At 36.5% G+C, this 15,223-nt stretch overlaps 1 protein-coding gene across 1 annotated transcript in view; it reads right to left on the bottom strand.

Annotated features, from left to right (window-relative positions):
- GPM6A (glycoprotein M6A) overlaps positions 1 to 14,988 on the bottom strand; it is a 127,111-nt gene extending 112,123 nt beyond the window's left edge. The window contains exon 1 of the mRNA XM_049796053.1: positions 14,469 to 14,988. Within this exon, the coding sequence (XP_049652010.1) occupies positions 14,469 to 14,505 (37 nt within the window). The 5' untranslated portion in view covers positions 14,506 to 14,988. The remainder of the gene's footprint in view (positions 1 to 14,468) is intronic.
- Positions 14,989 to 15,223: the final 235 nt, after the last annotated feature.

Raw genomic sequence — 15,223 nt, 5'->3', positions numbered from 1 at the left:
AGTCAAATTATTCCTCATCACATTTCTGTAGGGAAGCTTTTAAATTATACAGTTTATCACATGGAGGTTGTTATGGAAAAAAAACGTAACAGATTAAGGACAGTAAGGATGGCTGCAATAATTTAGTTTAATGACTGCTACTCTTATATTGCTTGTTACATCTGGGCCATTGTGTAATTCATTGTCCCTGAAGGACTACAAAAAGCCTAGTAAAATTATCCCTTTAGAAATAAAACAGCCACATTCTGTAGCAACATTGAAGTCTATCGCTTTGTCAGGATATTAGATTAGAGGAATGATCACAGATCAGTGATTCTTGAGTGGCAGTACTTTCAGACCTCTAGTAGTAACAGTCCATCTTTCCAGCTTGAGGTACAGAGTTTGTACGCATTCAAAAAAAGATCAGGAATTATGTGGGCAAGAACAACCAAAGGAGAAAAATGAGATCCCAGAGGATATCACAAGATTTAGCAACTGCAGAAGCGACATCAAATGTAGTTGAGTCAACATTAAAAGATAATAATAAAAACCATAAAACAATATGAGAAATAAATCAAGACAGACAAGTAGGAACAACCATGCATTAGAAGGTAACTCCCCCAGGTGTGGACATAACTGTACTTTTCTATCAGGAAAGAAAAGTATATTTCAGCTCTTTGGCTGTGTATAATATTCACAAAACACACCCACAGCTAGCTACAGGTACTTTAAAGTCTTGAAATCTGCATATTTCAATCACATTCAAGAAATGCAGAGGTGCCTGAACTGGATTTTAGAAGTTAAGGCTGTCAATAAATATGCAATAAAGTACATGTTTTCACCTTCTAGAAGGGGATATGGCAGGTAATAATGGAAGGATATTTGCTGGAAGCACAAGCAATACAGATGGTATGGGTATGTGTAAACAGCTCAAAAGGAAGAAAATATTAAGAGCAAAAGTCCCCATATGCAAACACATCCATAAAGCTGATAAAAGACCCCAATGTCCATAACAGGTTCCCCTGTGTCTTAAATATTTGATGACTGTACCAGATGGGGAAGGGAGAAAAAAAGTATCTTGTCTGAAACATTAGCATAAACACAGCTGACCTAAAAGACCTACTCACCACTGGGTTGTAATTACTCCGGTGTTTTCACTAGTGAACAATGTTCATAAATCTAGAATAATTTTGAAAGACAACATCTTTGAGAAATGGTAGCCTCCATATGTTGTTGAACAGCTGAAATAAATTTACCTTTTTTGTCTGTTTTTTGTGCCACATGCCATGGGTGTGGTTGTAGTATACATGTTTTACTAAACTCTTAGGATAGTCATAGTGATAAGCATCTTTTTGATTAATTTTATCCGTATGACAGAATAGTTTTATAAAACTGGAAGATACTCCTGCAAACTCTACACACAGCTCACAATAGTATATTTTTTCCCCTTTAAGATTTTTAACAGCACAGCTTATATGGCAAAAATGTCAGAAACAAATGCCCATTTTCTGTGTTCACACTAGACGTTGTCAGAGCTCAAAGCCTCGTAGTAACAGAAAGCCTTGTAATAGACCCTCAATTCAGAAGGGTTTGTCAAATATCTACCCAATACGCTGCTTCAGACCTGCATTAGAAGACCAAAAGTCTCATCTATAGTTCGTTACAAGAGGACAGTGAGAAGGATAATACCGGTGTTAGTCCTTGCACTAGCAGCAGGAATTTAATGAAATTAAACTCCCAGATAATCTTAGAAAGCAGACCATGAACATGTTGCAGAGAAAAGGTGAAAAGAAGGTTACTAGTACCCTGCCTTGGGGAGAATTCCTTCTGCACAGTAAATTTGATGATCAGCTTGGCTTAAGCATGTGAACAAGACACACTAGCAAAATATTTCAATACCACTAGAAGGTCCATCCTGGTCTGAGTGAATCCAAATTCTAGTAATTCAAAGGAAAAACACAGACAAAACCCCTTGGAAATTAAAACAGCCAAGAATAGAGTTCTTTCTTGGAATCTGCAGACAGCCACAGGAGACCTCAAAGTATAATCTACTTTAATACCGTGCAAAACAAACAAAAAAAACCCCAGCTGATAAACTCAATTCAACTTCCCTTCCAGTCTCCTCTCAGACCCTATTAAATTGCATCATCATACCCTCTCACAGATTTCCTGCCAAAAACCTGACAGTTACATGCAAATTACTCCATGATATTGTCAGGTCTTAATCTTAAAGACTGTGCATGTGCTTCCTTTTTGTTTACGTGAATAATTGGTATAAACCCAATGGGATTACTCACAGTGCATGATATCAAATATGTACATATAAGTCTTTGCAGGATCAAAGCCTTGGTCATTGATTTTCCAGATTTTGAAGTTACTTATGTCTGTAATTTTAGAAGCATTCTATTACTCTGAAATCAAGGGCAAAATATGCATTCACAAGCAAACCCTACTCATTTATACAACATTGGTGGGTAGTGTGAATGAAAGTGGTCCTTAATACTCTAGTAGGACTATGAATTTTCCAACAAAAGGGAAGTATTATGCAGCAAAAATAGTCAAGACTAAATAGAAGAAAAGTTTTATGGCTTAGAGGAGTAGATCTCAAGCTAATTACGAACACTTGGAAAACAAAATACTCTTTTGTTTCCATACAGCCATCTAGTTAGGTAACATAGCACTAAGGTGCTTTTGAATAGCATGAGAACCACAAAGAGAATCTGCAGGTGTTTATAAGGAACTGCAGCCTATTACTAAGAAGAAAGGCAGGGTGGAAAGCATGGTTATGCTTATTTATAATGTTAAAAGTTGTTGTTGATCAGAAGTAATGGTCAACTCTCAGTAAGAAATTAGAAGGCTGAGAAAGTCTCTGAAGACAATTGTACTGCTATATTGAAGCATCACAACAAATAGGAAAAGCATTTAATGCATCTAATACTCAGATTATTTCATGAGAAAGAAAATAACTGTATTTGTGTCATTCAGCTAGAAATGTAAGTTCCTTTTCTATATAGGAGTGGTTTATCAACAGGTCATGAACAAAGGCAAAACACGTTAAGTGGGAAGCATTTCACATGAAAGCTACTCGGTTTAAAAATCAATAATACAACATTCAATAATATAATTGAATACCTTTATGAACAACACAGTGGCCAGTAATCAATGGTCCCTTTCTCAAGGCAATTTCAGACATTTACTTTCATCCTCAGTTATGCATATTGAGCTACTATTTACAATGACTTAGCAACCTACTACCCCCGTAAGTTCAAGTGGATGCTCTTTATTGGTATATAATCTCTATGAAAAACACCATCCCTTAAAAGTTTATAGGTTCTTTTGCACCATATGCAGAATTCAAAACGTTATTGATTTTACCATTATCATTATCAGCAAAAATAAAAATCTGTTCATGGACATGTGCTCAATTAAGGTTTTTCACAATGGACTAATCCAACAGCCGGACAGATTGAATTTGGGCTTACTGCACCCAGTAGCAGCTACTGTATCCCCTTTCTTCTAATGTGCAGCTGCCTGTCTTGTTTAACATTATACTCAGGTAGAGCACAGAAGCATTTGCTCTGACTGACAGCAGCACCTTCCGCTCAGTTGTTACCCGTCTCCTCCATTGAAAAGGGAGAATATCAAAAGTAAGCATCTCGGAGACCAGATCCAGCCTCCAAGTTGTGCCATGAACATGGTAAATAAATTATGCAGAAAAATGTAGCTGGAGATATAATCTTCACCACAGAGGTCACAGAACAAGCAGGCCAGTAAAGAGCAAGAAGTTGCTGACTATAAACCACTTTGTACATATGACATGAGGACGCAATATGGTATTCAACTGGTAAAAGGAAAGGATTAATTTACTGGAAAGATTAACTTTAGCTTGTCTATTGCCATTCACTAACAGGGAAGGCAATCCTCCATTGAATGATTGTCAAGTTAGTTAGATAACCCTCAAACACTTCCTCAAATAAGATCAAGAGTATGCCTCCCTCTGGAACAAATGTCTTTTTACCTCTCTAGTAAGTAAATATTAATTATCCTGTACTTTGTAAGGAAGGGTAGATGCTCTGTTTTATATGACTTGAACTGTGTATTTAATTCTCCTTATCCAATAGGAACACCTCAGAATTTGCAGTTCCTGGTAGCATTACCAAATGCTTATCGCAAACCACAACAACATATAAAAATTATTCAGAGAGGGCTCTACCAGTAGGCTATGCACAGATGGTTTTGGCAGCATGCCTAGAATGCCATGAAATTCAAGGTGTTCCATAAATTCCCACATCATATTCTCAGGCCATTTGGGCTTTATGGGTCAAAATGTATGACTTGACTTTTCCCAAAAGACCAAGGAGATGACCAAATAAACCCTGAAATATGGGAGGCTTACTAATCTCTGCAGTGTACTTCTGTAAGCTAACAAAGAGACTGTCTGCAAGTTTCTCTGGGGCTTTGTATGCTACCACAATATCTAGAGTCTGGGCATTTTTTTTTTTTTTTTTCCAAAAGATATCAGAAAGAAAACTATCTAAAACTGCAAATGTTTACTAACGTGAAATGTTAAATAACAGTCATAAGACCTAGGACTTTTTTACTGATAGAACAGGAACAATAGAACTAGCAACAGTGCTAACTTTTCCATAGTCTTCCACCTCTAGTGCAGACTTGGAAGATTCACCTTCAGCAGCCTGCACAATGTCTTGCCCACCACAGTCCAGATTCTCCTTGTCATACTAGAGAAACCTACCACAGCATCTACTTCTGCCTGCAGATTCTAGCCTGTAAGCATTAGAAACTCCCAAAGCATTAAAGGTACTGCTGGTAACTTGCAATATATCACAGCAGAAGATCTTTTGAAGGTCAAGGGCTGTTTGAAGTGAGATGTGCAATAGAAGGGTAAAAGAGATGGGGAGCAAACAATTTGGCAGATGAAAGTAGAACATGAGAGGATGTATGTATGGGCTTTCTTCTGGAGAGGTGAGGAACAGAACTCTGTGACATCCAAGCATAGGGATGACTACCTGACTTGGATAGGTTTCCTCATCTACCCCCTGAGATACCAATCAAAACCATGACACCAGAAGCTCAGGATCTACTCTTGTATAAAATATATGCAAGCCTGTGTTCTTAGCTACGGCCAAATTTGTCCTCACTTGAGAGCTGCAAAGAGACACCCCAATCTCTTCCCATGGTTGTTTCCTCAATGCTTTTAAATCGATTCAAAACTATGCCACTATTGCATACAGCTTAATAGAGTAAGAGAAGATTTCACGGGAAATCGGGGGGTGGCAGGTTTTGATGAATTACGTAAAGAAAGCTAAGCTGATTCACCAGTAGTAGAGGGTGACACTACACTGTGGAGCCTCCCACACTGGCTACACCACCTTGCTAGGCAAGGGTACACAGTAATAGCTTCCTTCACCCAAGAAACTAGGCCAACAGGTCAACTGTGATAACTTTTTCCCTGAACATGAAGTGATATACTTTCCTCTTGCAACTAATAGAATATTTCCTATCTCTCATTGCTCTAAGATAAAAATCAAACTTGCTCTCCCTCTTTCCATCACCTATGCATAACTTCAGAATAGTCAGAAACAGTTAGAAACTGCCCACAGTTACAATATTACCATAGTAAAATTACAATATTACCATAGTAGCCATGAACATAGCATGGATGCTCATTTACTTGGGGGGAAAAAATGTGTTTAAGTTACATGTTCACTATTTTTAAAAGGTAATCTGAATTTATGTTCTAATAACTTTTTATGTAAAACTTTGCAAATGCTTTATTTGCCAACATCAATCTGCAAACATCAATCTAGTACTACTCTGTTCAGATAACTTGTGTTTTGGTTGGGGTTTTTTTAAGATTAAATTACTGAACTTTATATCATTATATCAACACCATAAGAAATTTTTTTTTTTTCTTGAAAGACTAAAATGTAAAGATTTAGAAGCCATTTAAAAACACTCTACCTTAAAACACACATTTTATTTCTAAAGAAACTCCTAAAATTTCCATCAAGGCCCTCTATAGGTCTTGTCTGAAAGACCAAATGTCAGTATCCTTCATTCTTTCAACTCCAATATTGTCTTCCTCTATTTCCATATCAATTTCAAGCTTCTGACCCCCTCCAAAGGTGTTTCAAGTTATATTGCTTATTGCTTTCTTCTTTTCATCATATTGCCTCTCTTCAACCTTTATCAGCACAATCATCTCTACTTTTTTCCCCATTGTGCCTTACTGCAAAGCAATCTCTGCTTAATCACTTCACTATGCTACTATACTCTTCCTTCAAATTCTTTAATGTCCAATTTTACCTATATAAAATCATCCTGTGGCAGATTGAGAAGTAGGATGTGACCAGCTATAACTTAATTAATAAACATGCAGCACTTGTCATCTTATATTACATGTTCCCAGAAGAAATTAAAAAATGCTGTAGAATTTCATTTCCATGCCTTCCAGATGCTAAAAGAAAGTGCTTCCACAGAAAATTGAAAAGCAGGACAGCAGCCACAAAGAGCTACTTTTTTTTTTTTTTTTTTTTTTAGGAAGAGGAAGAAAACCAAAACACAATCTTGGGGTACAAATGGGAAGATACTGACAAGTGAGGAATGCTTACTGGAACTGCAAATACTATATTTTACTTGAGTTTTATTTACACTTTGGCAGTAGCACCTTCCTGCAAAGCTCATATAGCAGAAGTGCAGCAAATGCACCTTTTACTGAGGTCTAGTTTTATAGCAGAACCGCAGCAAATGCACTGCTCCCGTCACATTAAAAAGACAGATTTTTGTGAAAATGGATACTAAATTTATTGTGATATTTATTTGCTGTACAGTTGTATTGTTATCACTACTAGAAAAAAAAATAAATGAAACTTTCACTATGTGAGCCAAATAAAAAATTTTCAGATACTGTCCAAGTGCAAATATCAGGGGTATTACAAATGTAGAGTAATCCTTGCACTTAGTAGTAGTTGGTGATATTTTAGCAACTATTATTTGGAACAATGCTGTCCCAGATGGCTGCAGTGTAAATTTTGGGAGGACTACTGAAGACCTGCATGATGACTAGTAAGAAGGAGATTAAAATATTAGAGGGGAAAAATTCAGCCTTCTTGAGACTAGTGTATTGTAGTATGAGAGTTGGCATGGACAAGCTAACAGAATACTTGTCCTGGTTTCAGCTGGGATAGAGTTAATTGTCTTCCTAGTAGCTGGTACAGTGCTGTGTTTTGAGTTCAGTATGCAAAGAATGTTGATAACACTGATGTTTTCAGTTGTTGATGAGTAGTCTTTAGACCAAGTCAAGGGTTTTTCAGCTTCTGATGCCCAGGCAGCAAGAAAGCTGGAGGGGCACAAGAAGTTGGCACAGGACACAGCCAGGGCAGCTGACCCAAAGTGGCCAAAGGGGTATTCCATACCATGTGACATCACATCCAGTATATAAACTGGGGGGAGTGGAGGCAGGGGGGATCACCGCTCAGGGACTAACTGGGCATCAATTGGCAGGTGGTGAGCAAATGCATTGCATATCACTTGTATATTCCAATCCTTTTATTACTGTTGTCATTTTATTAATGTTATCTTTATTAGCTGCTTTTTTTCTATTGAACTGTTCTTATCTCAACCCATGAGTTTTACTTCTTTCCCCAATTTTCTCCCCTATCCCACTGGGTGGGGTGGGGGGGAAGTCAGTGACCAGCTGCGTTGTGCTTAGTTGCTGGCTGGGGTTAAACCATCACAATACTTAAGCTATTTTTTGTGTCAGTGGCCTTCCTTCGTAAGGCCCTAGAGCGTACATGTACAAAAATTCACAGTTCTGATAGTTAATCCCTATTTGGTGTTTATCTTTGACCCTCACAATTTTGATGCTCTGAGTTTGGTCTCTCTGCAGCTGAGGAAGTGACAAGATTTACTTCTCATTCCTTACATGCTGGAAGTGAAGCCTCTCTAATTCCCTGCCCCCCCCAAGCAAAAGATTTGTGACAACACATCACTGTGGGACTTGCTGGTCTGTCTCAGAAATCAGTCATCTGATAAGATATCAGCAGGAATTATGCATTTTGGTTGCATGAATTGGCTGAAAATTCTTCTGAAATAGAATTGTCAAGTGGACTATTAACTGACAAAATGTTTGATATAAGATCAATATTCACCTTTGCCTTTTTTACATTTTGATTTTCAATGGCCATCAGGTGCTTATGTGCTTTATGGTTTTTATAAAATCATACACAGTGTCTACAATCTGAAGCAGAACAGCCCAAAAATGTGTATTTTTTTATTTATTTTCTATTTAATCCTCCATATAAAACTATTAGGAGGAAAGAGCATATTCTCACCTGTTTATATAGGGAGAATTAACAGTTCAAAACTACTGTATCAAGAAAGCAAACATTGTCATTATGTGAGGCCAGCAGCATTCCATCCATTCTTCCATCTTGAATTTTAGTGCAGTGGCAGGCAATTCAAACAGGTTAAAAATCGCATTGCTAAAATTGTTTAAGGTGCTTATCAGAAATGAATGCATAGTCACAATATAAAATTAATAATTTTTAGATATTAGATATATCAGTCCCTCAATCTTTCTCTATAAGGAGCTGAAGCACTAAGCTGAATCAAATTTATTTTTTCCATATCTGTAGTATTGTTTTGTCATTACTAAACACTTACTTTTTCAGAGTAATTAGAAAGCCAAAATACCCCTTTTCCCCCACAGTGAGCCTTTACTTTCACAGACTGTAGAAAAAGCTTTTTATGAATTTATATTGCTATTTTGATACAGTATTTTTCAAGAATTAGTATAATATTTAACACTTTTTTCTAAACATTTACATCTCTTATTTATGAAATACCTTATTTCTAAAATAGCTTATTTATGAAATTGACATACAAGTGTCAAAATTACCATGAAGACTTAAATTCTCACACATTGAATTGAGGATTCCATCTGCCTTAGGGCAGTTGGAATACTTTTTGCCCTGGAAGAATATCTACATGAGTATAATTAGGTCCTATTAATGCTGGATTTTCAGGCCTATGACTAGTATGATGTTAAGCCTGTAAGAAATACAAAGTTTTCTACTATTAACAGAGACATTTCAATGTTAAAGATTAACTAAGCAAGCAAGACTAAATTTGTTTACATCATTATCTGTGAATAAAAGCCTAATGTATTGGATAATAACATATATTCAAATTAAAGCTCTGGAACTCACTGCTCCTAATGTAAGAATATTAAGTAAGGTAGTCTGTAGTTACTACATAAAGGAGAATAACTCTTACAATATTAGAACAATTAACTTTAAATTCATATTGAATGTTATTGCATTTTTCTTTAACAAACCTTATTGATTAACTACTAAGGAGTATTAAGCAGGAAATATAGTGAGATACTTTACCAGATGCTAAAATTTACTTCCATATTTAACATTGATTAAGAAGGAAAATTATTTACTCTGTTCATGACTTTGTGATTGTCAAGTGAGCGAGTATTTTATCTGACACTCTCACTATGCACACACACTTTTAAGAACAGGCAACAAGAAAGGTGATGAAAGTTAAGACCGTTCTACTCTAAAGGAACTTGTAAAAATCCGATCTGAACACAAGCTTGGGCACTAAGATTATAGTCCCAAAGGAAACAGAGATGACCTCTGCCCACCATGTTTTCTTTAAGAATCAAGCATTGCAAATCCACGCTTTGTATGAAAAAATCAGCCACCAAGTGTCTGCTACTTCCTACTTATAAGGCCAAATTTTAAAACTGTTTCCAAATTACTCACAAAACTGATTGTACTTCAGGGGTCCTATAAGACTAGACAGAGTACTAACAACACTGTTAAATTTAACTGAAGATACAAGTGTGGCTTACACTTACTGTGGCATTTACATTAAAGAACAGAAAATAACTCCTCGGGTTTATTTACAGGTATAGTCACCCAACAAGATCAAAATGCAAAATATTGAGATTTGCTCACTTTTATTTTAACCAACTTTCTAACAATAGTCAAATGAGAAACTGGACAACTGTTCTCTTTTAGAGGTAAATAAGAAGATTTACAAGACTAACTTGCAGAGGATGCCAGCAGTGTTTTGACTATTTGGCTGTTGGTTTATTTCTTAATATGAAATAAAAATCATCACTTTCATCTAGTCTGTAGTATCCTACTAACTCAGAGTCTGCCATTTTCTAAAAAGCACTGAAGTAAGAGGAAGCAATTCAGCTTCTCATGGCTGAAGAAGCAGAGGCTGTGTGTACATGTTACTGATAGCATCCTAGACTCCTTACGACTTTCTTCTAAAACTCTGCTTAAAGCTCTCCTTTACTGGCATGCTGTGGAACAAACAAAAAAGCTTTGATAAAAGGCTGCAGATCCACTTAAATCACTAATGCAGACCAAATACTAACTCATTATTTATTTTCTTGTATTCAACCATTTCTTGTCACAATAATATTATAGATTTGTTTTGCTATCCTACCAGTGTAACCTTATGTATGTTTGTTAGGTATACTACAGCCAAGAGAGCTTAAGTAAAATCAGCTCTTCCTCATGTTTGCTGTTGTACAAACACAGATGCTCCATCCATTCCCAAGTGTTTATTTTATAAAGGAATTCAAACTACAAAATGAAGTTGTGGATGAACCATAACAAAGGCACATTTATCTTAAATTTAGTATGTCTTGCTGTGCTACAGAATGTTTCTTTTTTGAGAAACAGATATCTGACGCGAATAATCCTATGTACCAAGTCCCACACAATGCAAAAAATTACAGTGTCTGCCCTCTGAAAAGTTTTCTATTCAGACAAATGGGGTTGGGAACATCATTGCAATCTTAATGCTTTCATAGAGGGAAAACCTGTTCTGCAGGAACTGGACCAATATCTTTTTCCACATGGCAAAGCTAACAGTTTGACGTCATTGTCTTTCAAACACTGGCAGTTGAGACCTACCACTGACACATGCAAATTTATGCATAAGGTTTTCAAAATTAGCATGCATCCCTAAAGACATCAGTGAAACTTATGCTTCTAAGTGGAGCTGATCATTTTTGAAAAATAAACCAGTCAAATAAATTACAGGCTTTAGTTATCGTGGGTTTTCCAGACAGCAAATTTGCAATCAAAGCTCTTAGTATGTTACAGTTCTAGGCATGTAGCATAATGTCAGTATTATGGAAATTGTGAACAAGTCAATATTTCTGAGATGTTATGACTTTTTACTTTGTTGGAATGTATTTTAGTGTTCACATATAGCTTAGATTTCAGCCAGACTTTTTACACACTTTCAGTTCTTGGACAGGTACAGACAGCTGTGTAGCAAAAACCATTGAAACATCCTCCCCAAACTGGACTGGCTTGCAACTTAGGAAATGTGCTATGAAGGAAAAAAAAGGGGGGGGGGAGGAGGGGAACATGGCGGGGGACAGACACGGGACAGGGGGATGACCAAGTCTTCTAATACTTTAAAACAGAAAATGAATTAATACAAATTATTCTTGGTTTCAATTTTTACAGCTTTACCTGTGAAAACTGCTGGACAACAGCATTATCTCAATTGACCATATTAAGGATACTGATGCCAAGAAGAAACCACACTTTTCAAAGCCAATAGAAAGAAAAGGGGGGGCGGGGGGTGGGGGGGTGGGGGCTAGAACATGTCCTTTGAACTGTATAGTTTCTAGTAATTCATTATTTTCAGAAAACAGATGTAATGTATTTCCCTGCTGACAATTTTCCAAGATAGAGCCACAAACAAATTCTAAGTGTTAAACACTAGACTGTACAGAGATTGTGTAAGGCAGAAGGTCATTATTTGGAACCGCTATGTAAGAATTATGTTTGCAGTTATCAATATCCTATTGCATAAAATTCTCTAAAATAACAGGACTTCCAAATCTTCAAGCCTTTTATTAGAGCTATCTTTATTGCATTTATGAAATGCATCAATATGAAACTATTCACTTTCATCATGGCTGCTAGCAAGACGTAATGCTGTTCAGTGGGAGGTTCAAAGCATCTGCTGTGAAGAGCACAGGAGTTGATAAGCAGTGACAATTTATACTCCCATTGATTTTGTAGAAAGCAGAGGAGAAAGAAAGAAAGAAACAGTTCCACTCAAGATGGTAGGAGGACAAAAATTAGAATATATGAGTTACAATTAAAATTGCTGGAACACTACAGTTAGGAAACTAGTCCAGATGACCTGGAACTATACTATGGATATCAATTAAACACATAATAGATATATCATGCTAAATGAAAGCAAAAAAACCGAGAACTATGAAAGAGAAGTATCAAGTCATACTAATAACAGTCAATATTTTTCAAGTGCAAAGTGCAAAGCTTAGAGATCCATGCTTTCATAGTCATCCCTATACTTCCTTATAATTTCAATATCTGCATTCAAGCACCCCCAAAAATTCAAAAATGAAAACATTTTTTTAATTTTCTCCCTGAATTGCAAATTTTCTTCAAACCCTAAATATATTTTAAAAGTTGCCATAATCCAAAGTGGGAACACGACAGGTTGACATGACAGGTTCGCAGGTATGGTCACAGCAACTAAGCAGCAACCCCTTCCACACAAATAAGAAAAAATACATATCATTTGTGAGCTCATAACATTCTCCTGTCACTGTCTGTGATGACAGCTGTGTATCACTAAAGGGAAAAAAGGCTGAACACATGGCATTGTAAATGGGGGGTGGGGGGTGAGTAGTGTTAGCTGTTGTAATCACACTATTAATCACACTATTTCGAGCGGCTATTGGTCATCCAACTGCTTATCATATGAACAATGAGGACACAATTTATCAATAACAACATGTTCTTTTAATATACAAAATTATTCACTTTTTTCTCTGATTTTTTTTCTCTCTAATAAGAATTTGGGGATTTTGAATTTCAGTGTTTCTCCAAGCAATATCATTCAGTAACAGCGAAGTATTTTGATTCAGTGGTCAAACAGTCCAATTCACTTGGTTTTGAAAGGAAAAAAATGCATTTTAGAATTTAAAAAAGCATGTCTGCAATTTCTAAATGTAAAGCACACTAAATAATTTGAACCATACAATAAAAGTATTGATTTTACCTTCAGGGGAAAAAACCCCAAACCAAACCAAAACAAAAAACCCCCTGAACTGTCTTGTACTTTCCCATTATTTCTGCCATTTGCAAATAATAAAATTCAGCTGAAGAAACTGCTGAAATCACCAACCAGACACTAATCTATTGATCTATAAACATAAATATGTATACATACAGAGGGGGCACATATATCGTCCTTTAGTCCTCTCATGACTATCTACTGTGCATCTAGATCATGTCAAGACCATAAACAATTCAAAGCTGCATTCTGTCTAAATGGGTCACTTATAATGAGAAAGCATGACATTTACATGTAGAAAGCAGATTGATCAGGGAGCGGAAAAACAGAGTATGGGATCAGCACAGAAAAATATGCCTTTACAGGCAATTTATATTAAATGGTTCGACGAGTTCCTAAATCCTCCTCAAAAATGGAAGTGAATTCAAAATAAATGCAAAATGAAAAGTATACATGACTTAACATGGCAAATATTCACTAGGATCACCCTTTGTGCTTGCAGTAAACTAAAATGAATAAACCTTGGTTCCTTTAACTACTATCATGTTGCTTGTACAGAATAACACATAAGTGAAAAGACTAAAAACACCGTATTTCTCAGACAACCACAAATTAATAAACAGTCTTTGGTAATTTTAAATTGCACCTTTAAGTGTTAACACATCCCATAACGTTCAGTTATTTTCAACTTGACTGGAAACAGTGGAACATAAATGCTCCGAACATGCTGTGTACATCTTGCTAAAGCAATTTCAGCTGCAACGTGCAAAATGAATTTCAGCAAAATGCAAATCTGTACAATGCAAATATTAGAACTATAGCAAGGCTGCTTCAACACATCGCAAAACAAAAGTGGAAAAAAGACAGGGAAATTTCAATACTGCCTAAATATATACAAAATATAGCCCATGTCTTTGTTCAGTCTGGACTCTCATTCAAGGTGTAAATACTGGTTACATTGTTAGATATCCAACTGCAACGGGCTCCAAATATTGTGTGAGTAGCTCTCTCATAGTTCACACTAGACTCCCTTGACCCAGCTAGACAAGCGTGAAAACATGAAATAAATGAAGGTTAACAAAGACTGGTCTGGGAAGCAGGCTGCATTAAATGCTTGCAATTTTATTAGTATAGATGCAAAATTTGCTATTTAGATTCTTTTAATACTAGATACCAAATGACAGTCACTATATTAATGCTAGGTGCTATTGCAGAGAGACAAATTAAGTAAATGGTATAAAAAACCCCCATCTTTCCCCATCTGCCACATAAGGATATTCACTAACCTTACAGCATGCTGCTAAAGCAAATAAGGAACTGCAAAATAATTATCTCCTTGCAAAGAAAAAGCAATTTTATCACAATACCTTTCTGTGTTTGTCCCTCTTCCATATTCTCTTCCATGGCTACCTTTCTTCACTAGAAACAGCTACAGAGTATTAATCAAAAGCTTCAGTCAGATGTAGGAAAAAGTGTGGATTTTTTTTTCCCTGGGAAGCTCCAACAGCAGAGGCTTAGGCAAGTCCTCAGAGCTTAGCTAAGGCTCCCTCACTCTCCTTGTTTGCTTGGAGACAGGCTGTCAAGTGTAATTTCATTCAAATTACTCTTCCGTGAAGATTATCAATTTTTCTTCTCAAAGCTGCCCATTGTGTACCACTGTAAGCAGGTATTCAAATGAACAGCCTGTGAATTTTGGGGGGAAATTTGGTCTGAGCCTTTATGGCGATGACACCGATTCATAAGCCTCGCTTTGCATATAAAATGGAGAAAAGAAATTGAGGTTTGTATAGAAATCTGTGTTTTAAATTGGAAACAGGCTGTACTGAAAACAGATGGAGGGGTGTCCTCCTAACGGGAAGCAGACCACCAACCCATAATTCCCCCTATTTGCTACTGAAGTGGGAAAGCCCAGATGCCTGTGGGTTCTTTATGCTGTATTACTTGTCTGTCTTTCTCTCTCACTCTCTCTCCCCAACACCCCCCCACCCGCTCTCCCCCTCCTCCTGTATCAGCACATTTAAGAATAATATGACTCTTCATTTCCCTCCTTCTCATATATCTGTACCATCTGGATCTAACAGCAAATATACACTATTACCCTTATAATATTCTAGAAAACATC

This window comes from Accipiter gentilis, chromosome 3, assembly GCF_929443795.1.
Source record: "Accipiter gentilis chromosome 3, bAccGen1.1, whole genome shotgun sequence".
NCBI lineage: Eukaryota > Metazoa > Chordata > Aves > Accipitriformes > Accipitridae > Astur > Astur gentilis.
This window is presented reverse-complemented; position numbering and strand designations above follow the sequence as displayed.